This window comes from Tenrec ecaudatus, chromosome 10 (genome assembly GCF_050624435.1).
Source record: "Tenrec ecaudatus isolate mTenEca1 chromosome 10, mTenEca1.hap1, whole genome shotgun sequence".
Taxonomy (NCBI): domain Eukaryota; kingdom Metazoa; phylum Chordata; class Mammalia; order Afrosoricida; family Tenrecidae; genus Tenrec; species Tenrec ecaudatus.
In genome coordinates this window covers 65,323,038-65,349,427 of record NC_134539.1, presented here as the reverse complement: position 1 = coordinate 65,349,427, position 26,390 = coordinate 65,323,038, and the positions used below count along the sequence as shown (strand labels likewise).

The window sequence follows — 26,390 nt, the reverse complement described above, 5'->3', positions numbered from 1 at the left end:
TTGGCCAGAACCTGAGAGGTGAATAATTACAGAGAACTGTTTAGATCACCGGTTCTCAACCTGGGGGTTGAACGACCCTTTCACAGGGGTTACCCGATTCATAACAGTAGCAAAATTACAGTTATGAAATAGCAACAAAAATAATTTTGTGGTTGGGGGTTCACCACAACATGAGGAACTGTGTTGAAGGGTCACGGCATTAGGAAGGTTGAGAACCACTGGTTTCGATCATTCCTTCAGCTACTGTGTAGTATTTTCATAAGTAGTCTATTTCTTTTTCTCTGATCTAATTGCTTTTTGTTAAAGTTTATACTTGACTGAGCCCATTTACATATATAACCTGATGAACACGTGTGCTCGTGACTAGTAATAATTGCTTCCTGTACATGCTTTATAGTCCCTACAGTTGCCTTGTCTCATTTTATTGAATCTGTAATACAAGCATTATCATAATCTACCTTTAACAAGAGAGAGAGAACTGAGACCCTGAACTTATTTACCCCGTGGAGGTAATAAGACCCGCGTGTAAATCTAGGCCCTCTGATTTTAGATCCCATGCCCTATGAAGCAGGAAGGACCATCTCATGCAGAAACTTCCTGTTTATGCTCCAGTACTCCAATTCAGTCCAGTAGGTCTTTAATCCATGCACTCGGACTCTATCCAGTAGGTCTTTCTAACAAACCAACAGTTCAGAAGCCCACTGCCATAGAGGCTGATCTGCCTCACAGTGCTGCCCTATAGGACAGAGTAGTCCCTTCAGATTTCTTTACAGGAACAGGCAGCCTCAACTTTCACCCTTGGAGCAGCTGGTGGGTTCAAACCTCCGTCCTTTCGCTTAGCAGCTCATTCCATAAACTACTACCTCTCCAGACACCTTTTAGGTCTTGTTGTTAGGTGTCATTCAGTCGTTTCAGCCCACAGCAACGCTGTGTGCAACTGAAGGAAACATTGTCTAGGCCTGCACCGTCCTCATAATTGTTCCTGTGTTTGAGCCTGTTGTTGAGGGCTGTCAGCATTTTCCCTGCACCTCTGCTTTACAGGACATGATGTCCTTTTCCAGAGACTGGTCTCTCCTGACAGCATGTCTAAAAAATATGAGCCTTAAATCTTGCTAGCCTCCTTGCCTCCAAGGAGCACTCTGGCTGAGCCTCTCTGTCGGTCTTTACAGGGATCCCTTCACCTACGGTTTCTTTCTGGAATGCTGAAGAACACCAACAGACCACGCGGTTAGAGCAGCGGTTCTCAACCTTCCTCATTGCCACAACCCTTCCATACAGTTCCTCATGTTGTGGTGACCCCCAGCCATAACATTATCTTCTTTGCTACTTCATCACTGTAGTTTTGCTACTGGTAGGAATCAGGTGACCCCTGTGAAAGGGTCATTCGACACCCCCTCAAAGGAGTCGCGACCCACAGGTTGAGAACCACTGAGTTAGAGGCTGAGGCATCCATGGACAAAGTTTAATGTACCGAGGACTCCATGCATGTGACAGACAATTAAGGTGTATAGCTGCTAACCAGTAAGTGGGAGGACCTGGTCTACCCAGAGGATTCTTGGAAGACAAGCCTGCAAATCTCCTTCCAAAACAGCAGCCACTGAAAACCCTATTAAGTACAGTTTATCCTGATACACATAATCATTCTTATAGAAACTAATGGTAATTATACCAAATAGTGGTTTTTTTCACAATAGACTAGTAAGCAAAGGTAACCACTCATGAATTTTACTCTTACTCTCTCCTGCACATACACCCTTGCTCCCATCCCACTCCCACTTGGCACCTAAGTTTTGTATTAAGTAGAAAAACAAGTTCCTACTCATTTTCATTTATTCAGTCAAGTACATTTCAGTTGTTCAATCAAATGCATTTCTATTCTCCAGAATACAAATGCTATCTGAGAGACAGTAACATTTATATCAATCAGTCAATTCCAAAGCAGCTGTAAAGGTGCAAGATAGTTTGAGGCAAAGCGAAAAATAAATCAAGGGTCTCCTATCCTTCATTCTTGGAGCCCGGGTGATGCTATGGGCAAGGCATTGAGCTACTAACCCACAAGGTTGGAGGTTTGAACCTCCCAGACACCCCAAAAGAAAGATAAGGCTCACTGGTTGATTCCCCCAAAGATTTACAATCTTATAAATTCTGCATGAGGTCACTATGAGTCAGAACTGAGTTCAGTTGAGGGGTTTTACCTTGCAATCTTCAATGGAAGGCAGTGCAACAGAGCAGTCCTAAAAGCTGTGAGCCAGAATATCCATACTTCCATTTCCTGGTCTCAAAAATTGCTTCCGGATCATTCTGCTGAGATATTGTTCTTTTACGGTGGAATTTTATTTATGAGTGGATTTTTTGCTGAAATCCTTGTTTGAGGGGATGGGAAGAAGGACAAGACAGTATAAACTAATCAACTATGAAATAAGAGTGTCAGACTTCTCTTTGTCTCCTCCTCTGTTCAGCGTTTTGTTTTTTACCATTTTATTAGGAGCTGTTACAGATATTATAACAGTCCATAATTCAGTTAGATCAAGGATAGTTGTGCAATTGCTGCCACCGTCATTTTCAAAATAGTTTCTTTCTTCATGAACTCTTTGATATCAGCTCCCCTTTATCCCCCCCTCACCCTAACACCCCCATGAACCCTTATTTGTTATTCTGATTATTGCTATCATATCTTATGCCATCCAATGTATCTGTTCACCAACCATTTTGTTTTCCGTTCCCCTGCCCCTCCTTCCCATGCGCTCAAGGAATCATTACTTCTCTTTACCGTTTCTGAGGGGTTTATCTATCTTGGATTTTATCCATCAGATGACCTTAATGACACTAATAGGAGTAGTGTGGTAAAACTAAGTAATAGTGAGGGGAGGAAATATTAGAGGATAATTAAATGTTTCATCAGTGCTATACTGCACCCTGGATCTATCATCCCTTCCATGTGGCCCTTCTTTGAGGGACTGGCCAGTTATCTTGCAGGTGGGTTTTGGGTCTCCACTTTGCCTACACTCATTTATGTCAATTTGATTGTTTATGAACTTCTGATTCTTATTCCTCCCGAAACCTCATGACCACACAGGCTGCTGTGCTTCTTCTGTGTGGGTTTTGCTGCTTCCCTGCTAGATGGCCGCTTGTTTAAAGTCAAGCCTTTAAGACCCAAAATGCTGTATCTTTTGATAGCCAGGCACCATCAGCTTTCTTCACCACATTTTCTTATGCACCCATTTATCTTCGGTGATTGTGTCGGGAAGGTGAGTAGAGTGTCAGACTTCTTTTAACAACCAATGGGAGATGATTCCGATGGTACTCTACAGCACGGGAAGCCCTGCCCTGGTTTACTTTCCTGAGCAGTGATGAAAAACCACAGGTCTGGGGCTTTTCTCTCAAGGCCAAGGATGTAATGCTACATCCTAAGGCAAGCATTACCAGGTGTCCCCATGCTTTTAGAAATCCAGTTGACCAGTTGATTTATAACGTTGTTACCTTTTGTTTTGTTAACAGAGAAAAATCTTTGCCGGAAATGCAGTGAAAACTGCAAGACATGTACCGACTTCCAGAACTGTACAGAATGCAGGGACGGGTTAAGGTGAGTCTGTGAAGGGCTGATCAAGTCTTACCGTCCCATGATTTCTCTAATATAAATAAAATGGGGCGAGGGGTCAAGGGTAAATAAATAATCCTTTTACCCTGCGTATATATTTTTAATCTTCTAATTGGGGCCTTCTTACAGCTCTTATCACAACTGATAATACATAGATGCATACATTGTATCCGTGCATTTGTACATACATTGCCATCATCATTTTTCTTCCTTTTTCTCTAATGAATCTGTGTGTTATTTTTAATTATTTAAGTTTTAGTGGCATTTAACATGTATCTTATCTGATAGACATGCAGCGATAACAATGAGAGCAAAAAACAATACGGCAAAATATAAGAAAACAAAACAGCAATAAAAACAGCAGCAAAATAAGAAAAGCCTATAAATAGTTCAAGGTCTGTTTGTTGACCTTTAGGAGTGTTTTCCTGTTGATTCTGATGGGGTGCCACACCCAGGCCCCAAAGTCTATTTGGGGGATTCCTCGGGGACTTCATTGCTTTGCTCCCCTTGCTGCTCAGTTGCACGCCCTTAGTGTTTCGCCCTGGGGTGGTGGGGTCGGATCAGGCACAATTCCTGCACTATCTCCAGTGTTGTCCCTCATAGGGCTACGGGTCAGTGAGGGACATCATTCATGCCTCACGTGGAGGGGCTGACCTTATGGTCCTCTCTCTGCATTGGCTGCTCTGAGCAGGAATATCATCCTCAGGGCTTGGTGGGCCAGGAAGTGTTCCACTCTCTCTCCTTCCCTCTTCATTCGCTCCTGATCAGACACACCCCTCTCCCTGAGCTGCAGCTTCAGTGCTGTCCTCTGAAGTGCATTCTTCTGGGGGACGTGGAGGGGTGGTACCATCCATATTTGAGACACTTCCTTGCTATTTGCATTCTTTTTACCATTTTATGTGACAGAGGTTTATCTAAGAAAGGTTTCCAAATCCAATAAAATTCTCTTAGAAAAGATTGCTTTGTTACAGATAAATAAAAATGGTCCGTTGGATGGCATTCTCCATACTTTTGCCCTACAGTGTGCCAGTCAAGGTTTGCTATGCAGGTAATGCCAGTGAGTTATAGTTAATCCCCCAGTTTATTCCTGGATGACTGAGAAAACTGCGCCCTTCTCTTTATTATGTGTCTCTTACAGAGCCCACCTTGACTCCATTATGCTACGGTACACACCTAGTTTTAACGCCAGAGGATGTTTTCCTCGAATGGGTGGCATGCTCAGTGCAAAGGGCATAGTTGGCGCATCGGTAGGAGCAGCAGGAAGCTCCAGAGAACCAGGGCCTCTACTGACGTCAGTGAGACGGTCAAAGCTACACTGAGCCCTCTGAGTTACACACAAACCACACATACTGCCATCAAGTCAATTCCCACTACAGTGATCCTTCTCACAGGGCAGACAAGCCTCCTCTTTCTCTTGTGGAGCGGCTGGGGGCTTTGAACTGCCAGCCTTGCAGTTATCAATCAGTTCCATGATTACCCTACAGTGCCCCGCAGACTCACTGCTGTTGAGTCGATTCCCCCTCACAGTGACGATGTTCTAGGACTGGGTAGAACTGCCCTGTGGGTTTCTGAGACTATACATCTTTACGGAAGCAGAGGCCCGGCGTTCTCCTGTGGAGCTGCCGATGGCTTGTGGTTCAAAAGCCCGGTGTGCACTCACTGTGTAATCCGGCTCCTCAGCGTGCCCCTGGGGCTCTGTTTCCGTAAGGCTTGGATTTGGTCAGCACTGATGGTATCCTTTTGTCCCTTGGATCGGAGGTGAGATAGGCAAGGCTCGGGCAGTTTCCAGAGCCCCTGGGTAGAACAAATGGTTAACACACTCGGCTGCTAACCTGTAAGGGTGGAGATTTGAGATCACCCAGTGCTCCTGAAAAGGGGCCCTGGTAGCATAGTGGTTAAGCATTGTGCTGCTAACTACAAGGTCAGCAGTTTGAAACCCACCAACTGCTCTGTGGGAAAGAGATGGGGCTTTCTACTCATGTGAACAGTTACAATCATGGAAAGTCACAAGGGCAGTGCTACCCTGTCCTGTCGGGTCACTGTGAGCTGGAAATGACCAGATGGCAGTAGACTTGGTGTAGGGCCCTGGGCAAGTTGCTTCTGCGAAGCCAGCCATTGACATAATGGAGCACAGTTCTGCCCTGATGCAGATGGCAGTCGTCATCGTTGTTGGAGCCGACTCAGCAGTAGACAGTTTTTAGGCAAGCCTTCCTTCATGCTAATCCACATTGGAACATTTTCACTCGGCTTGCTATCTCTTCCTTTTGTCTCCCCCAGTGCATTCAGTGTTACTTCCCTTCGCACCTTTGCTCGCACAGCTTTGCTTTTCATCGGTCACAGTGAATGCAGACCCCTGATTCTTGCAGATGGAGCAAAGCAGCACAATTGAAGGAAGAAAGGTGGATCTAGGTGTGCGTTCTCCTCTGAGTTGGACAAGGCTCTTGGGAAAGCATTGCATTGCTGGTCACAAGGTCGGGCAATTCAAAGCCACCATCCACTCTGTGGCCGAAAGAGGAGGCTGTCTGCTCCCATGAAGATGTACACCCTTGGAAACGCTAGTCAGCGGTGCTACAAGTGAAACATGACTTGATGGCAGTGGGTTTGACTTTGCTTGCTTTATAAGCCGTGTGACCGTGGGCAAGTCTCATAACCACTCCGTTTTCTCTTCTCTAAAACAGGGGAAAGAGCCCCTACTTTGCTGAAGTATGGTGAGGATTTAGTAGGTGAACCTGGACATAGCACTCATCCCAGGTGTTTCATGAGACATAATTGTTCATAAGAAATAAAATATTGTCTAATGCTTGCTGTTCCATAAGGAACACAGGTGTTCCTGGGGAGTAGACACTGGGCTGATAACCAAAACTCACTAGCAGCTCCTCAGGAGAAAGACGAGGCTGTCTGCTCCTATGAAGATTTGAGATCTTGAAACCCCTAAGTAGGGTAGCTGAAAGTGGAAGTCCATTAGAGGCAGTGCATTTGCTTTTTGTTTTTGTTTTTGTTTGGGTGTTTCAGAGGAAATATGGATAGTTGTTATGTGCAAAATGTCATTGAAATTATTTTATTCTTTAGTAAGTATTTAATATAGAGTTGGCCACTGGTCTACAGTATCACTGTGATGAGAGGCACGCATATAGTTTTAAATATCCCAATAGCCAGAAGATGCCATTGGAAGCAATGCCTTGCCAGCTCTAAAGGGGAAAAGGGGGCGAAGGGCACTTTCATGGGCTTAATGGCCTCCTCTGGTCCTGGTGAGAAGAGGAGGAGGCACAGTTCAGTCTGGCCGCTCTTGGTCTCCTTGAGATTTTGCACTTTGCTTCTAAGGCCCTCTAAGACAGACTATTTTTCCTCAAGAGACTGGCAAAGTTAGAAATCGTGGCTGAGAGAGAAACAAAGTTGAATGCCTAAAATATTGGCTAGAAATGGATAAACTGTGACTAAGGCCTGGTTGGGAAGGTTCACCGTCCGCCTTATTTTGTATCGGACAGCTTTCTGGAATGGGTACAAGGAACGGTGCATCTGATTTCTTAAAATTAGTATAAGCCATCTGGGAAACAAGTCAGGTGTGAACTGGAGCCACATACCGGACTTCAGGAGCTGGAAAGCCTCTGCCCTCACTGATCACTGACACACACACACACACACACACCTCTCTCTCTCTCTCTCTCTCTCTCTCTCTCTCTCTCTCTCTCTCTCTCTCTCTCTCTCACTGCCTCGGGCACGCTGGATCTCACTTTCTTCTCTGTAATTCCCTTGACCCTACAGTGGCTCATCCTTAACCTATCAACTGTTGTCAATTCTGTGTACTTGCTTTTTTTAATCTTAAATTGGAAAGTGAAAAATTGACCTTGATAGAGATTAGGTGGAAGGAGAGGAGAAGATAAACATTCCTCACCCAACTTTCTGGCAACTCTTGGGTATCTGTAGTGCAAAAGGAAATTTTAACTGTTCAATACTAGACATAGCAAGTCAAGACGTTTCAAATAGTAGCATATATAGGGAATTATGCTCTAATTCCTCATTCCAGTGGTTAACATTACTGTATTGAGAAGTGTAGGCAGAGGCGTGGTGACACTTGGGTAAGTGCTAACCGCAAGGTCAGCTGTTGAAACCCACCAGCCTCTCTGAGGGAGAAAGGTGAGGCGCTCTGCTCCTGTGAGGATGTAGAGCTTTGGAAACCATATGTTGGGTCACCATGAGCCAGAATGAACTAGAGGGAAATGGTTTTTTATTTTGGTGTGGTTTGGTTTTATAGGCACAAGCGCATTAGTGTTCTTCTTTAGATGCTAACAATAGAGAAATTAAAATCAGAAACTAAAAAATTAAATCAGCCACTTGTGAGGATTAGTTCTGATGATCAGCCAAGGTATCACTGTGCACCTTCATTTCGTTGGAGTTCATCTTACCACCTGTTGCTACTGCCTCGATAGCTCTGGAATAACAGGAAACATACTTAATAGTAGGTGTGATATTAAGGAGTACTCCATCTTAGCAATGGGATGGCTTGGCTAATTAATAGGAAGCCTCCGAGCTGAGAGCTGCTGACTGAAATGGCAGCGTGTTGGCCCATCTGAGAATGGGAAGAATGTCCCCCGCAAAGCACTGCCACACGCGTTTAGACCTGCTGCAGGCACCACAGGTGAGAGAGAGTACGAGGACCATTTCCTCTGCTTTGCAGCTTTGCCAAATGTGCTGATCTCCAAGGGCAACACTCCTTGTTCTCTCTGCAGGGTGGCACCGCTTTGCCTGTGTCACAGCCGCCTGTGTAACACTTTGTCTCTGTCTTCCAGCTTGCAGGGATCGCGGTGCGCTGTCTCCTGTGAGGACGGATGGTACTTCGATGGCCAGGATTGTCAGCCCTGCCACCGCTTCTGCGCCACCTGTGCTGGTACCACCTCAGCCAGCTCCCTCAAGCCTTTCCTTCATTCTTCTGGCCAGGCTCTTGCTTTGGGTTTATTTTTTACTCATCACTGACCTAGGCGACGCACTTGATATTTCATAATTAAATGTTAGCGCTTCTTAGGGACAGTTGAGAAGCATATTTCTCTTTCCGTCAGCATGCAAGTGTGTCTGTAACGTTTCCCTTGACTGCCAAACAATGAGGCCCACTGGCTCTGTGGGTTAAGCCTTGGGCTGCTTGCTACCTTGAAGGTCACTGGCTCAAGCCCACCAGCCTCCATCTGCTGGAGAAAGATGGGGCTCTGCTCCCATAAGGATTTACAGCCTCAGAGCCCCATGGGACAGTTAGGTTCTGTCCAATCAGGTTGCTATGCGTTGGAATCCACTCAGCGGCAGTGGGTGACTCAAGCCTAATATTCTAGTGATGTCTCCTTTGCTTCCCAAAGAGATGTGATGTTTTGGCAAAGGGGTTCCATTTAACATGGAAGCTGGGTTGTTTTTGTTTTCAACGAGTGTAAGAAAAAGCATTAATAGGAAATGACAACTCTTGAAATCATAGAGGATTACTGCTTTCTTCTTCCCCGTCTGCTAAAGATGAAGCCTCTTTGCCACCTCTGATGGAGTCATGGCTCTGTTTCCTGCATTTGTCTTGCTGTGCAGGGGCAGGGGCTGATGGGTGCAGGACCTGCATCCAGGGCTACTACATGGAAGATGGCAGGTGTGTGCCTAGCTGTAGTGTCAACTACTACTTTGACCACTCTTCAGAGAGCGGATACAAATCCTGCAAAAAGTAAGAGGCCTTGCCCCTGCTATTTTAGTCTGGGATTCCTGGTTCCTTAGATGACTTCCTTCCTAAATAATATGAAACCTTAATTGACTGGGAGGTGTTTTTTTAGTTTGGGGGGTTGTTTTTGTTTGTTGTTGGTTGGGTTTTTTTGGCATGTTAAAAGCATATAATGCATTTGCTAATTTACATTATTTTACATATACAATTCACTGATCCTGATTCCTTTAATCACACTGTACCACCATCCTCTTTATCTGGGGCCGCATCTCCCATCACCATTAACAGATACTCAGTGCTTACCAACAAAGGACTTCTTGCCCAGGAACCCAGCACTGCATTTTTATCTTTTTTCCTTTGCCAGTTACTGATATTTCATTTAAGTGGGACCATCTCACTCCATTTGTCCTTTGATCGCTGTTTACTTTACTCACCATAATACATCAAGGGTTATCCATGCCACCAGGCCTTCCCTCCTCTTTATGGCTGAATAATATTCCCTTGTCTGAAAATACATGTTCAAGTATCTTCATCAGCTTCAGGACAGTTTGCCGGTTTCTACCTTGGGCCTATTGTAAATTTGCTGCAGTAAACATAGGTGTCCAGGAGCCCTGGTCAGGTAGTGAGGTGAGCTGCCAACAGTTCCAAACAGTTTCAACAGTTCAAAATCACCAACCGCTCCTGGGGAGCAAGATGAGGCTTCCTGCTCCTGGAAAGCTCTGCTGTCCTGGAAAGCGGCAGTTCTCCTGTGTCCTGTAGGGTGGCTGTGAGTCGGGCTCATCTGGGTGACAGTGAGAAACAGTGGTGTGGCACCACCTAGCAGTCATTTGTTTGTTTGTTTGTTTTTTATATTACGAAATATTTTTTTGGCTACTTTAAAAAACTTTTTAAATCATTTTATTGGGGGCTCATACAACTCTGATCACAATCTGTACATACATCAATTGTGTAAAGCACATTTGTACATTCACTGTCCTCATCATTCTCAAAACATTTGCTCTCCATCCAAGCCCCTGGCATCAGCTCCTCATTTTTTCACCTCCCTCCCCGCTCTCTCCTCCCTCATGAACCCTTGATAATTTATAAATTATGATTTTTGTCATCTATCAGTTGTTATGTATGTAACTTTGCAGAACTGCCAAACTGGAAAACTCAGGATAAAATAAAGCTCAAACATTTATAAAAGGACCTTGACCTGTAACTTTTACTCAAATTACATGGAATATTTTAATTTCCTCTGCAGCATTGTAAAAATGTTAAGGTAATATTCTATTTGAAATATCTAGCCTCTTAGAAACCACTAGTTCTGCCTGCTGGGCTTTCTGTCATGTTGTCAGGCTTAGCCATTATCATCAGAAAAGACTCCTGTCTTTCATCAGAGGAAGAATTCAGTGTAAGACGTTACCGGAACATTGAGAGTAAACGTGCCTTCGCCGGCACTGGGCGTGGGGAAGGATAATCTGTTGTGCATTGCTTCCATAGATGTGATGCCAGCTGCTTGACCTGCAGTGGTCCAGGGTTCAAGAACTGTACCAGCTGCCCCAGTGGGTACCTCTTCGATGTCGGCACGTGTCAAATGGGAGCAGTCTGCAAAGACGGTGAGTATCCCGGCTTGGCCGGGTCTTCCCCAAGGTGACCTTTCTCTGCATTTCCACTCAAAGGGACCCTCAGCCTTGTACCGACAGGACGTGCCCAGCGCCTTGTTGACATCCACTGATCTTGAAGTCAGGCCCACAATGGCATTTTTTTATGACCAGGATTAAATAAATCACCCCAAACTCTACTAGTCAAGAGTGCAACTACTAATTTTTGCTGTTTCTTTTCACTCTTTTTCCACATGCATCTTTTATCTATTTTTTTAAATATCACATGCATTCAGCGCTGTATACTTTTTTTGGGTGATAAACATTAGCTATGGATGGTACAAAGTCATAAGAAAATTTCATTTTAATAATAGCATAATATTCTATCATTTGAAAGTGCCATCGTTCTATTTTTACCCTTGCTTTCTGCCACTCAATATATATCTATATACACATATATATTAAGATCACTCTTTCACTATTATTTGGATGCTTATGTTTTTGAGGGGTCAACTGTATGGCTATGAACATCCATGGCCTTCATTCATATTTAGGATTTCTACCAACAGACACTCTTGAGAATTTTTAACATGATTTTTTAAAATATTCTGAACTGTAATTCACCACCATTCAATCATCAAAAGCATCGAAATGACCTCTTACTAGAACATACATCATTATACTTAATAATACATAATGGATTACTTACAGAGATTAGATCATGAAATCAATTGAGGACAGAGGAATGATCCATTTGTCATACACACTGCTCGGTAATGTAGAGAGACTTGTCTTGATGAAGCTACCTGTTTACATACCGGCATGGCAAGGTCAGTAATCAGCAAATAGCCTGCGAATCTCTGAATCACATTAAGCCTATGAAGCTAAGAATTAAATTATAGTCTTACTGAAGAAAGTAGGAGAACAGAGTATGGAACTTACAGTTTCTAAATGTTGGTCTACTTTTCTTTCTCTTGCATATCAAGGCCCCCAGGCTCCCTGGAGTGGTCTGGGGTGCAGCCAGACCCTGGACACTTGTAGAGGCCCCACCAGTGTCCCTAACATTCACTCAGCATTGAGAACCACTCTGCCACCTGGAGAATTTGATAGTTTCTCTATTTGTCCGATGAGTGGATTCACAGTGTTCCACCTCTAGACAGACATTCTATGAACTTTGACTTCTTTCCTCTTCTATAACGCAAACTAAGGGGAGCTCAAATTTATGACAAGATTGACCTCAAACAATTCATTGCCATGCAGCGGAAAGACGACATTTGGAACCATGCTCGTTCTTGCCATCTTTGGATCCTATGAACATACCAAAGCACTCACTGCCATTGAGTCGGTTCCCACTCAGCGTGAGGCCATAGAACAGGGTCGAGTAGCCCCCGTGGGTTTCTAAGACTACCTTTTTACAGAGGTAGAAAGCCTCATTCTCCTGCAGTAAAGGAGCTGACTCTTCTGTTCAGCGTCTCCCTGCCCCGCCAGGCTGCAGCAGGCGCTTAGACCCGTCCAACCTGGCAAGGAAGGACTGCGGTGGCCTCGGCGTTGGGCTGCTAATGCAGAGGTCAGCAGTTTGAAGCAATCAGGAGAAAGACAAGGCTTTCTACTTCCCGGGGGAGTCACAGGCTCGGCCTTCACTGTGCTACGGGGTCACTAGAAGTGGGCATCGCATCGATGGCGGCGCGTTTGATTGGGGGCTTATTCTTCCCCTTCCTTTGAAGCTTTCTTCCTCTGGAAATCCAGCAGGTCGCCCAACCTCACATCTGGGCTCCAAGCCTGGAGCAAATTATGACTCCACTAAACGGGAGCAGCCATTCCTATTGGGAACCGCAGCGGGCAGCACAAAGAGCTGGGCCCGGGCGGCGCCATGGTCTGGTTTCCATGGAGCTGCACAGGGATTTTGATCTTCCCGCCTTTTTTTGATGTGGGATTGTTCTGGGGAGAATGAGCCAGGTCCGCGTGGGCTCTGTTTGTTCCTCAGGGACAGGTATAGCTGCACATACTGGGTGTGACCGGAATTCTCGTTTTCATGGTAGGTCCATGAAAACTAAAGACGTTTTTAACAGGGATTTGTTCAGGAAACCCACCTCAGTTTGAAAGTTTCTCCCATGGGACTTGTGCTCGGCATATCAAGGTTGGTGATGCTTGAGCTATTTTGCTGAAGCCATGGTAAGCATTGGGAGAAGGTTTGGCAAATAGCACTCGGTGATAGGCCAGTGTCAGGATTACGAGGGAAAAATGGAAAATGAAGAGCAGTAACTTTTTTCTTGAATCATATTATTGGGGCCTCATACAACTCTGATAAAATCCATACATCAGTTGAATCAGGCATGTTTGTACATGTGTTGCCCTCATTCGGAAGAACAACTTAGAGCAATTTTTTTCAGATTTCCTAGAGAACGCATTATTCGTGGCTCATCCGACTTTCAGTTCATGTAGCCATTACCCTTGAGGATGTGCTTGCCCCGCCTTTCTCTCTCTGCTGCCCTATTTCACTGGCTCTAAGACGCGACCTTGTGCACCGGTAGCATCGCTGAGATGAAGCCATCCAGCTAGATGTGATGCAGTCGCCATTGCCTAGATTTGAGCCTGGTCACAGCACTGCCTGTCAACAGTTAGGACCGCAGTTACCACCCAATGCTTTGAATTTAACTGCAGTTCAGAATAGTTTCCCCAAACTTAAATATTGGTTCAATGTTCTTCTGTAAACACAGAAACAAACCCGCATGTTGCGTGCAATAAAGACTTTCGAGTATAAAATAAATTCTGTGCTTGCTTCCACAGCACATATTTTAAAATTGGAATGATAGGGAGAAGATTAGCATATGACCCCTGTGCAAGGATGACACACAAATTCGTGAAGCGGTCCATATTTTTACAAATAAAATAATAAACTTTAGTACAAACAAATAAATTCTAAGAGATCAGAAAATATTGCATCATGGTTTCTTCAGCATTTTTTTGTAGTGCTAATGAGATAACAGAGGAATCCTGGTGACATAATGGGCTGCTAACCACAAGGTCAGTGGTTCAAACCCACCTGCCCACTCTAGGGAGGAAGATGAGGCTTTATGTCACGTAAAGCGTTACAGCCTCGGAAACCCACAGAGCAGTTCGACTCTGTGTCTTACAGGGTTGCTGTGAGTCCGAATTTGCTTGATGAAAGTCAATCTTGCTGTAGTGTTTTGTTTCAATTTTTGGTTTAAGTCATGAAAATACAGGAAGATTTTTCAATGCACGGTGTCTTAGACTCGATGAAATATCATATGGCCCAGTAAGGCCATCCTAAAGAGAAAGACGTCTTGCTTGTGTTATGGTTTTATTTCTAATTTATTCTTCTTCTAATCTTTTTTTTTCCCTCCTCCTTCATAAATGGATACCAATCATGTTTCCTGCTGGACTGCGTGCCATTTCTCTCCGCGAAAAATGCTGTTGACTGAAATCACTTTGGGTGGACCAAATTCCTTCCTTGTTGACTGCTCCTGAATGATCTCTCCCAACCTTCCCATCTACCTGTCTGACCAATCAAAACCTTCTTCCGTGTGTGCCCACCATGCTGCTCTCGTCCTCAACTCCCCCTCTCTCTTGCCGACTTCCTGGAAAAGCGACGGAAGAGTCCTGGGCGGAAGGCGGCTTCTGTATGCTAGTGAAAAAGAACAATCTGTGCCAACGGAAGGTTCTCCAACAACTTTGCTGCAAAACATGTACATTCCATGGCTGAGCAGCCGCCCAGACCGCTTTGTTCTTGTAGACTTATAGATTACTCCATATTATTATTAAAAGGAGAAAAAAAAAAACCACACAGCAAAAAAAAAAAAGCAAGCCACCTCTCTTTTTTTGCTCTCTTCTTTCTCTCTTTCTCTCTCGCTCTCTCTCTCAAGTTTGTACAGGGAGATGGTGAACTGTTTTGTTAGAACTTAAATGGAAAAATAATAATAAGCCTACAACAAGCCTACCTTTTATACCTGGGTGTTTAGCAGTAAACAGCCAGAACCACAGAGACAGTATTATATGACCAAAGCATTTGATGCCAAAATTTGACATGAAAGTAATGATAGGCGCTCCTGCCCCAATCTCGAAGGTCTTCCCCACCACCACCACCCGTCTTTTGCATTTATTTGCTTGTTTCCCCTTTGCAACATCTAAAAATACCTTTCCGCAACATCACAAGAGCATGCGCAGGTCAAAGGGAATGAGAAAGCTCTTACACCAGTCCTTGTCCATGCTCTTGTCCACCGCTGGGGGAAATGCTGGGCGACCGGACCTGTGGTGTTCAGTGTTGCTTCGTCAGCAGCGTTCGCAGTTGAGCACGATACTCCTCACACCTCATTTATGTCCTGCACTGTACACTGACGTTAGCTTTACTCTCACTTGCTAAGTCTGCCTCCCTGGGCTCATCACATCGACTTGCTGCTATGTGCATTACCATTGGGTCATCCTATACACAACCAGCGAGGCCGATGGGATCGCTCTGCAGAGTCAGATTGGTGATGGGCAGAACTCCCAGCTGCATAAAAGAGCTAGACCATACCCAGCCCCCCTTCGCCCCGAGTGTCAGCTGTGTACCCCTGCACAGCCTCCTGGTGCTATCTAGCCATTGCTTGCATTGCATTTTTTAAAAGACCATCAAAAACTCCCTAAGCGATGGTGGGCAGCACTTTGGATATAATGGTAGAAATATTTTCATGGAGTCAAAAGTTTCTAAAAGTTCCTGTATTTTTTAATAAGTGGAGTTTATTTAAATAATATTTAAGCCCGTGCTCAAAATGGCCGGGCACCGTTTTCAATGGTGCTGATTAGACTTGTTTTCATCTTGTCACTTAGAGAAACTGGAACTAGCATCGGGGCAGTGTGATTGTAACCTTCTGGTGATGTTGTTTTCCCCCTGCTCTGTCCCTCTCTTGTCATGCTGCGACACACCTGTCCCGAGTGTCGCTTTCCTGGAGAGAGCTCCACTGGCTCTCTATGACCCTGTCAGTTCATCGTGAAAGGAGCAGGTGGAATTACGAGAACACTGCGGTGGCTCCTTGGGCGAAATGGACAAAAGCCTGGTCGATTTTTTTTGTATTTTTACCAACTCTTGCGCTTCTCTGCCCAGAGAAGCGTAGACCAGAATCAAGTTGCTTCGTTGTTCACCTCGGTGGCTTGGGGAGGGATCCACCCTCTTGTCCGTTTCTCAGCGCCTCGCTTCCAAAGGGTCACTGCCTTCCCCGCTGAGAAAGATGGGCCTGGGAAGGGGCTGCCGTGACCTTCAGTCAAGCAGCAAGCTACTCCAAGGCCAATCTTGAAGAGCCATTCCCAGGAAGCAAGGTCCACATGCTTCCAGCCCAGGAGGACTCCTGTGTCCAATGGCCCTCTTAGAAGCCTTGTAGTGGTAGTGAAACACATGACTCAGAAATAACTAGATTAGCAACAGATATTACTAAACCATTTTCCTCTTCATCACACTGCAAGCCCTTCGGACGTGAGGAAAGCAAGTAACCCTGGGGACTGAATAGAGAGTCTTACATTTAAAGCACAGCCCTGTGGACACACGTAAGCACAAGCCTAAAGCAAGGTCAAGCCGATGGCATACGCCAGTCATGCCTGCCAAGAAGTCCACTTCATAGAACTTGCCCGAAAGATGTGAGGCCCAGGGCACGATGATAGGAAGTATCAGAACGGTGTCTGTGAATGACACGCATGACAGCCAGTTTCTTCGGAGTCCATCCACATGCATTCCGTTTTTCACCGACCTGCAGGCTCACATCACAAATCCTGGTTCAACTACGACTGTGTTCTTGCCTCTTCCACCTACATGACATTAGTAACTAGAACAATGCTTTCAAAGTTTAAGTTAATGTTATATATTATGTATAAATATATATATTCATAATGAGAGATATGTAATGGTGAGTACAAAGTTTGGAGGGTTAGCAAATGCTCTTAACTTTCTGGAGACAACCGTCCTATCTATTTTCTGTTTTCTCTTGTCTTTTCACTTACTTTCGATTAGTGCTTCATTGTTAAATCCAAATCCACTTTTACTGAAAAATACTGTACATGTGTAAAATGTTCAGTTGTTTTTTTGTAAAATATAGTAGAATGGTTGTAAGTGATACTGGCCAAAATCAATGTTATTTCCACATTTTATTTTTTCTATTAAATTAACCTAAGTTCCTGTTTATTTGATCTGCTTATACCCATGTGTAAAACATCTCTTCAAGGGTGCGAAGTCACGGGAAACTATTCTCTATTTTGCACATAGAGCCTGTGAATAAAAAGCAAACAAATGAAGCGAACGAAGCTTGGAAATCGGAAATAAAGTTGGAAAAGAAAGGGTCGGGGTGGAAGAGAAAGGAACAAAGCAATAGAAGGAAAGAGCAAGTTAAATGTCATGAATGTGTGTTAAATCCTATTTTTAGCAGGTTGTAAATATATATAACTGATACAGTTTTTCTTCAATTCCCAGTCTTCCAGTCCATGGGCCATGTTACTCATGGGCTTCCAGGGGATACAACATGCATTAGGGAGCCCAGGGAGAACCCAGGGTGGAGAACACGGCAGGGAGCATGACAGCTGGTAAACTTTCTTTAGGTAAAGGAGTAGGTGGCTGACTACTTGTGCACAGCTGATGTGTAACTGAAGGTGTCTAAGGATACCTTGAAGATGAGTTTGTTCAAAATAATTCTCCAGAAATGCCACAGAACGGGACTGAATAGAATAGCAAAAATACTCTCTAAATGCACTCTGAACCCTGCTTGAGATGTAACCATTAGCCTGGAAGATAAAATATCTTGTCTTTCTCAGGACAAACTGATAAGGGGGTGGACAACACACCCAAATGGAACTCCAAATAGATGTGGGGATACATAAAGATCTGGGGATATACAAAGACCTACAAGCGAGTCTCTGCTGTCCTCAAAGTCCCATGATTGGGATGGGAGAAACTAATATCATTGACCACCCACTGTGTGCTTTACAACCAAAGGGAAACTATGCAGCATGTCGATGACACCTGTGTCAGTCCAGGCAGACTAGAGAAACTAGTGTATAGACACTAGTGTATAGGAAAGAGATTTATATTACAAGAGCAATTGAATATTGAGAAAACAGCCCAACCCAGTCCAGATGAAGTCCCCAAGTCCTATATTAGCCCATGTTGTCTGAGAACAATCTATAAAGTCCTCTTCAGACTCATGAAACACATGGCAATGATGCCAAATGCAGAAAGATCACAGGCCAGTGGGTGGGAAGTCTTGTGGATCCAGTGGTGCTGTAAGCTTCTCATGGCTTCTCCAGCGCCCAGGGCTCTGGCTGTATCAGGGTAGCTTCATGTGACTCCTCATCAGAAATGTCTCACAGGGAGTGGGCCTGTGTCCCGCCTTTAGTGAGCTATGTATCTATCTCCTTAGCGCCTCCAAATGAGGTGATCAAGCTGCAACATGATTGACAGGCTAGACTCCACCCTTCACTCTTAAAATTCAAATTGACAACATATTATGTAACTACAGTGCTGTAAGTCTATCATCTCTTAATTCTTAAAAAAAATCCCTAGACTAAATAAAGAAATCCCTAGAAATGATGTACACATATTATTCTCTGTTTACAAATAAGAAAACAGATATTGAGATGTAAAATAAATGGACTGAATCTACATGTCCTGTACGTGGCTCCCCCAGAATAATGAAAAGCAAGCGTAACAGTAATGCTTAGGAACCGGACACACACCAGGGATGGTCAGAATATGCAGTTCCTTTGGATTGGATGGGTTGGAGCAAGCTTCCTAGAATAAGCAAAACTAGAATCCGTGTTGGAAGGATGACGAAGGCATACAACCATGGAAGACATGGTAATCATCCAAATCCATCTGCAAACCGATCAGAATTTGCTTTCAAGAGAAAAACTCACTGATCGCCTCCGTCAGCGTCATTGTCCTCAACTCGACAGGTAGCCTTCCTTTACAAACAAGTTGAGTCATGTGCCACATGATGTCCATTCTGGAAACACCCACTTGCATATGCCTCCATGGTCCTGAACCCCATGAAGTCTGGTATATTAAAAGTCAAGGCACAGACAATGATTCCTAGTAACAAACCAGCACTATGTGATTACATGTATCCAAACATTATTAGCATATGTCATTAAAGATGTTTTTGCATATTAGGAAGTATTTTCTTAATATCTTCACAGATGGTATGGTATATACTAAGACAAACATTTGACTAACTGATGTTAGATACAAAACATAACCTAACTGTCCGGACAATGTATAACTGCAACTTAAAGACAAAAATGGAGACGCTTACTAATCCAAGGACTTCCTCTAAATCGTATGGACTGCATAAAATGTCCACATTACACAGCACCCTGTTTCGCAAAACGGAATTGATACATGACTGTACTTGGGCCAGAAGGGGAAGTGATTGCTTTCCTAACAATTGAGTAGTTCAAGTTTCTCAAAGTAGCCAATACCTTAGCCACATCTGACAGAAATCTCTCCTTCCAAAGGACTCGTCCAGCCAAAGTTATCATGCTGCAGGGATAATTGTTAGCTTCCTCATATAAATAAGAACACCATCTCATATGAATAAGAACACCATCCATCTAATATATGAATTAGACATGCCTTCTTGACTGTGTGCATATTATATAATGCAACCTCACACCAAGCCAGCTGTGGCAGGTGGGCAGCATGGAAAAATGGAACTAGCATGTGGAGACAATTCTTAGCGCCTGTTCACCTCACTGCTCCCATCCTATAATACAAAATGGCCCAGGGGGGATAAAGGCCAGCTGCTGTTGACCTCACCTGGCCCAAGTTGGACCCCAGGTCTCAAATTCCATGAGTATCTGACAGAAAATGTGAACCTACTTCACATCTCTGGTCAGCATCTGCTTCCAAATATGTTATTTTTGTTGCAAACCCAAAAATCTGAAGTTCAAAGCAGAATACTTTGGAGCCGTTGATGAATTCTGCAGGTCATGGCAAAGGTGGTCTTCATGGCAGCCTGGTTCAGTGGAGCTAGTTGGCACCCAGAAATGAGACAGCTCCATAATCATCGCAAGAAGTGAAGACCTGACCCCAGGCCATTCCTGGGCAAAAGGTTTGCATGGACGTAAGCCTCAGCACATCTCAACAGGCCTGTCTGTGACAAGGGAGGAACAGCTGTTTCTTGTCCTCTCCTCCCAAAGGACTTGTCAAGACAGGTTTGCCTGAGTTATCACTGGAGGATTCTCTTACACGGTCTCCTCTCTAAATTATTGTTGCCTGGGGATTGTTGTTATTTGTTCAGGCAGAAACATCACATCCCTACTTGCTCAAAAATGCTGGGAAAATTCCTCAAGACCCAAATCGCAACCTTTCTTTAGTGTTTTTTTTTAATAATGCAGTTTTTTTAAGAAGAATTCAGTGCTTAAAGTTGACAAAGTTCTTACTAAAATGGTTTTATTTATTTGCCCACATGAGGTTGGTGAGGCAACGATGGATAGCCTTCTTCTAGGCAGAATCAGGGACTTGTAGGGATGAACTCTGCAGCAAGATTCTTAGCCAGCAAGGGGTGTGGCTGGGACTCCAGCCTGTCACGTCAGCCTTCTGCACAACACTGTCTCCCTTCAGCAGTGCCAGAGAAAAACAAGGCCTCGTTACGTACATTGCAAGACGGCTGTGAACCCTTTCCCCAGTGGAGAGAGAAAGCACACCATGTCCTTGGACTTGGCTTTTTCTCCCAATGAGCTAGAATTAGTTGCTTCCAAAAATAAAGCTTTATCGGTTGCCTCTTCTCCACCAAGTTCTGAGGTCCGTTTTGGCCTCTCTGGGCTTATAGTCTAAGCGGACACAAGATCACATGGCTACCATTTGAACCCATTTAAAAGTGCTAGACGGAGGACGTAAAGAAAATACTGCGAATCCAGAATGAGTCCACCTTGCCAATGAAGTGCTGATGGGCCCTTGAACAAGAAACTTTTCAAGGACATCCAAAAATAGCTTGAACTATTAAAAATAGACTTGGTTCTAAAATACAGAAGTAAAACAGGAAAGATCAAAATCAATTCTAGAAATCTATAGAATGCAACGTGTCACACGAGCCCATTCCTCTGGAGGAATAATGTACAACTCTATGATAGAATGAGATCAACTTGAATGTGTTGGAGATGATGTGACGCTGAACGGGAAGGCAATCCAGCATCTATGGAGATGTCACAGCCCTGCAAAGAAAGGAGCCATTTCTGTCAACTGAGATGCAGGGATCACTTCCTTAATCCTAACCTTTTAGCTCCCTGCACTCTCCGAGGTGATTGAAAACCAGAAAACCAAACACTATCATCCAGGTGCTGCTGACTCACAGCGACCAGGGAGGACAGGATGGAACTGCCCCTGTGACCTTCTGAGACAGTCACTACAAAGCCCTGTCTTTCTCCCATAGGGAGACTGGTGATTCAAACTGCTGACCTTGCAGTTAGCAGCCCTAAAAGTAACCACTACACCCCCCAGGGTTTCTAGGGCTTTAAATACCATACATATTGATTAGATAGATAGATAGATACTTTGTTCTTGGCGTCTTCCCCAAAATCCACCTGGGTAGATCCATGGAAGTACTGAACTTTGTTCATCAGACATCTAGTACTTGTCTCAAAATTGATGTGTCTAAAATGAACTTCAGATTGCCCAATTGCCTAGCCATACCCATCCTGCGATCAGTCTCTTTTGAATTAGGATAAAATCGACCTCCCCATCATAGCCTCTCTCTGACCTCGTTCCCCACAACGCCCTCCTTTACTCATCATGCACCTGTCCTGCATCACACCGTTCCTTTGCTCCTCCCCCCAATCGTCACGTGGTTGACTTCCTCGAATCGTACAGGTCTTCATCCAGGAATAACTTTCTTAGAAAGCAGTTCCATTCATACCTGATCACTTTTTGTTTTTTAAGCTTTCATCACCCTTACCACAACATGACATTATAGTGTTCATTTACATGTCACCTGTCAGCCTCTCCCTAGACAATGGCAACTCCATCAGAGTTGCAACCTGTGTGTCTTGTTCACAGAAGCATCTGGTATTATCTAACATAGTGCCTTGCCTAGTAAATATTTGTAAAATGAGCGAATACAATGAATTCTGAGAGAAGGGACATTTGGCCTGAATCTTGGAGAATAAGCAGGAATTTGCAAGTCAAAACAAGCTAGGATATTTGAGAAGCATAAGTCAGAGAGGGAAAGAATCCTGAACAAAAGCAAAGCATCAAACCATCCAAATAGGTGTGGCCTGATGGCCATCAAGGTTAAGGCCAGGGTAGGTGTGGGAAGCACCTCGAGGGAAGGGATGGGATGGGAAGACCGCTTGAGGTGAACTTGTGAAAGACCTTCAGTGGGCTATTGCTCTTCCTCCACCACTTTGTCATCAATCCCCTTTTCAGAGAGGGTAATTGACTTCTGTAAGGACCCCATCAAGTCACCTGCTGGCATCCTGCCAATATATTTCAGAAAGCACTCAATCAGACAGAATGCTGAGGATGCTGAGTGCTTCGATCCCCAGGGGATTGATGGCGGCACTGAGCGGAGCTCAGCTGCCAGGTGAACACCCCAGCGGACGCAGCGCACAGTCTCTTCACTGAGGTCCATGGTCACAGCAAGAAACTGGGCAAAAACTGTTAGAAGACGACACGACACGTGGGGACAAGAATATGCTCCGAGCCTCCTTTTCCTCCTCGGAAAAGAGAAGGCCCTGGCCCTCTCCGTTGTCATTCCTCAAAAAGCAAAAGGAAAGGCAGGGACGTGCTAATGGATCATCTTCTAGCAGAAGCTCAGTGATCGGCAGCAGGTCCCTTGTGTTTGCTCTCAGCAACGAACCTACAAGGTGGTGGTGGAACCCACCCAACAATGTTCTGGGAAAGGGCCAGGGAATCTACATACACCTGAAGATGACAACACAGAACCCAACGACATGAACGCTAACACATCGAATCATCATGAGGCAGCATCGGCTCAAACATGCATGGTATATGGATACATGTCGATCCATTATAATACAGGTTATATAACATATGTGTATAACGCCAGCAACCACCGTTTAAGAAATGTTTCCTATATGCTGAGTCCTACGCTAAATTCTTTGGAAGTCACTTCATTTCAATAGTCCTGCTTGTTCCCTGTTACGCCAATGAAAACGCAGAGAGGTTAGATGCCTAAGGAAGCCCCGGGCTAAAGAGAAGAGCTAGGGTAGATTCAAACTCAGAAAAAAATATATATTTTTTCAATGCCACCAGGAAGACAAATACAAAAGCCAAGGACCGTGTCCTTCAAAACCACCCTCGACCCTATCCCGTCAGTGTGCATCAGCAGAGTGAGGCTGTGCTTAGAGTCCATGTTGTTCCTTATCGATGGGAACTAGCCCCCTCATTGCGCTTTGTGTGGCTAAATCATAACTCATTACCAGTATTACATTGTTCAGAATAAAGGAAAAATAGCAAAGTTTTTAGGACCACTTTGCCACTGGCCCTAAAGCACCTACACAATCAAAAAAGCTAGTGCTTTCGTGTCTCACCAATCAGTGTGAGGAACGACCCAGCAGCCCTGGCATCACCAGCAGCTGGGGGTTTCTTAGGATGCTCAGAATTTTAACCATGTCTCTCCCAAGCGTCCCATCTGGTCATTCAATCAAACAGGAATCTAGCTGTGAAGGATGGAATTAAAGTGTATTATCAACTGAGCAGAGAGTCCCTGAGTAGTGGAAATGGATAAAACTGCTAACCACAAAGTTGGAGGTTTGAGTCCACTCGAGCACTCAGAAGACATCTCCTTCCCCCAGACACAGGCTTGTAGGCCCTCTGTGCGCACTCCTGTTCTGGAAGGGAGTCAGGCAGACAGACCATTGGTGCAATGTTTGGTCTCCACCCAGCTGCCACAGCAGAGGAAGAAGGACACCAAAGACATCAGGAAGAAACGGGGACTGGCAGCCCCCGCCAATCACGGTCCTGTCCAGCCCGCCACGAGACCTCAATGGGCCCGGCCAGCGCCACCAACCATTTTGGCCCGACAACCCAATGGATGGCCCTGGATCGAACAGGAGGAAAGTGTAGAATAAAATTCAGATTCCCAGAAAAGAGCCCAGACTTGAGGAATCCCCAAGACGATCACCCCGAGATACCCTTTAACCTTTGAACCGAAACCGCTACTTGGAGGTCACCTTTCAGCCAAATAACAGATTGGCTCATAAAGGAAACTATCTCACCAGCGAGTTCTGTATTCCTTTAAAAAAGAATCATTATGAGCCCAAGCAGTCAACATTTACACGACAGTGAAGCTGAGACAGGAAGGGGCAGGGAGCCCAGGGAGTGCAAAGGAAACAACCGAATGGAAATGTGGGAAAATCGATCCGCTGAAAATTGTCACCGATGTCGCAGAACAATTACAAGTATGTTCTCACTAAGACGCCAAACCCACTGCCCTCAAGTCCAGTCTGACGCATAGTCACCCTGGAAGACAGAGGAGAGGCGTCCCTGTTGGTTTCTGAGATGCTAACCCTCAGGGTAGAAAGCCTCATCTCTGTACCGCCGATCAGCTGGTGACTTCAAACTGCCAGCCTTATGGTTAGCCACCAGGGCTCCACACAAGTATGTTAGAAATTGGGACATGGGGACCTAATTTTCATATAGACTTTCACACATACACAAAACCCCAGAATAAAATATTATCTTAAAAATAATAAGGTGGTGAGAGTGACGATACCCAGAGGGTGGAGGGAAGATGAGGGGAAAGGAGGAACTGATTACAGGGATCGTCATAGAACCTCCTCCCTGGGGGATAGACAACAGAAAAGTGGGTGAAGGGCAATGTCGACCAGTATAAGATATGACAAAATAATAATTTATAAATAATTTATAAATTACCAAGGGTTCATGAGGGAAAATGAGGAGCTGATATCAAGGGCTCAAGTAGAAACCAAATGTTTTGAGAATGATGATGACAACAAATGTGCTCGACACAATGGATGGATATACGGATTGTGACCAGGGTTGTACGAGCCCCCAATAAAGTGATTTTAAAAAATTAGACTATCTTGGAGGATCTGAATGGGACTCGTCACAGGAGGACTTACGGGCAGGAAGATCCGTCAGCAAGATCTGGAAGAAGTCGGAGGGAGGAGAAAGATGAGGCGTGAGAAGGACGACACACGGTTGCTGTATTTGAAGCTGGAGAAAGGGACCCGTAACCAAGAAAACGCAGGCAACCGTCAGATGCGGACGGCGACCCCCAACAGCAGCCAGCACGTGTGAACCACGTGCAACTGAATGGTGCCAACGACTGGAATCAGCTTGGAGCAAGTTCATCTCCAGAACCTTCAGAAGGGAACACACTCAACCCACACCTTGTTTTGACCTTGTGAAACATGGAACAGAGAACCAACAAGCCGCGCACAGAGTTGTGAGATGAATGGGTGTCATGTTCAGCCACTGTGTTAGGGACACGGTGCGGCAGCAGTGGAAAACAGACTCTTTGCAGATTTGTTAAACCGGAATCTGCTCTCTTGCACGACCCCACAAGTTGTGTGTAGAAATCAAAGTGAGGCTAGAACTTCTCCTTGGATGAAGTCTACTTTTTTTTTTCTTCTACTTTTGCCTGGAGATACCTGCCTCTCAACCAGAGGGATTGGCCCAGTGGCTGCAACAAGGGGCTCAGGCTCAGGCTCGACGGTGAGGCCGGTGTAGTAGCGAGCAGTGTAGACGGTGTAGACTGGGTTGTTAACCACAGTGAACACACGGAGTGCTCTTGCTACAAACCGCGTGTTCTTCAAACACACGCATTGAGGACTAGGCAGCAGGCTACCAGTTTGGGGCCGGCCATTCAGCTGCAGAACTGAAACAAACGAGCGGCCTTTCAGGTCAAAGCAGCACAGATGTGCAGTCAAGCACTCTGATCCCCAGGCTGTGAGCCAGACTGGCCTGGGCTTTGGGGCTGCAGGTGTGAACGGGGGATTTGTTGACAAGTGGCTTTAGCCTAAATGGTACATGCCCGCTACGGCCATCACCAGTGCTCTTAAACCAGCTGCCTGATCAACCTCGCTTTGGGCAGGCAGACATGTCAGTGTTCGCCTCCTCTATCTTCCTGCCATGAAAGAAAGACGAGGCGCTCTGCCCCCATAAAGAGGAGCAGCTGGGAAACCCCATGGAGCGATTCTACTCCGCCCTATAGCTTCACACGGGGGTAGAATCAACTCCTTGGCTGTAAAAGTAGTTCCATTATTGCAGATGCAACTGTATCATTTGCTAATTGATCGTCTACATTAGGCTGTCCAAAGCGATGTTTTATAAAGGTATATCTGATCATGACACTTTCATGCTGAAATCGCTTGCTGGTGGATAAATGTGGGACCTGTTAACCAACACTCCAGGAGCCCGGGGGGCACCATGGGTGACAAATGGAGCGGCTAACCCCCAGGGAAGCAATTCAAATCCACCAGCTGCTTTTCGGGAGAAAGATGAAGCTTTCTGTTCCCGTAACGATCAGCAGCCCTGGAAACGCCCGGGCAGCTCTCCTCTGTCCTG

At 45.0% G+C, this 26,390-nt stretch overlaps 1 protein-coding gene and 1 non-coding gene across 5 annotated transcripts in view; both read left to right on the top strand.

Annotated features, from left to right (window-relative positions):
- Window positions 1–26,390, top strand: part of PCSK5 (proprotein convertase subtilisin/kexin type 5) — a 516,123-nt gene that overhangs the window by 324,309 nt on the left and 165,424 nt on the right. For 3 of the 4 annotated variants that reach the window (XM_075560524.1, XM_075560523.1, XM_075560525.1), the window contains exons 17-20: window positions 3,499–3,583; window positions 8,386–8,483; window positions 9,155–9,284; window positions 10,761–10,876. In XM_075560524.1, coding sequence (XP_075416639.1) covers window positions 3,499–3,583; window positions 8,386–8,483; window positions 9,155–9,284; window positions 10,761–10,876 — 429 coding nt within the window. Of the gene's footprint in view, window positions 1–3,498; window positions 3,584–8,385; window positions 8,484–9,154; window positions 9,285–10,760; window positions 10,877–14,469; window positions 17,034–26,390 lie in introns of those variants that run through there. The other variant, XM_075560526.1, reaches the window with a different exon arrangement.
- On the top strand, window positions 13,633–13,741 carry LOC142460407 (U6 spliceosomal RNA). The gene has a single exon (XR_012786618.1). It is a non-coding gene; the product is annotated as a U6 spliceosomal RNA (small nuclear RNA).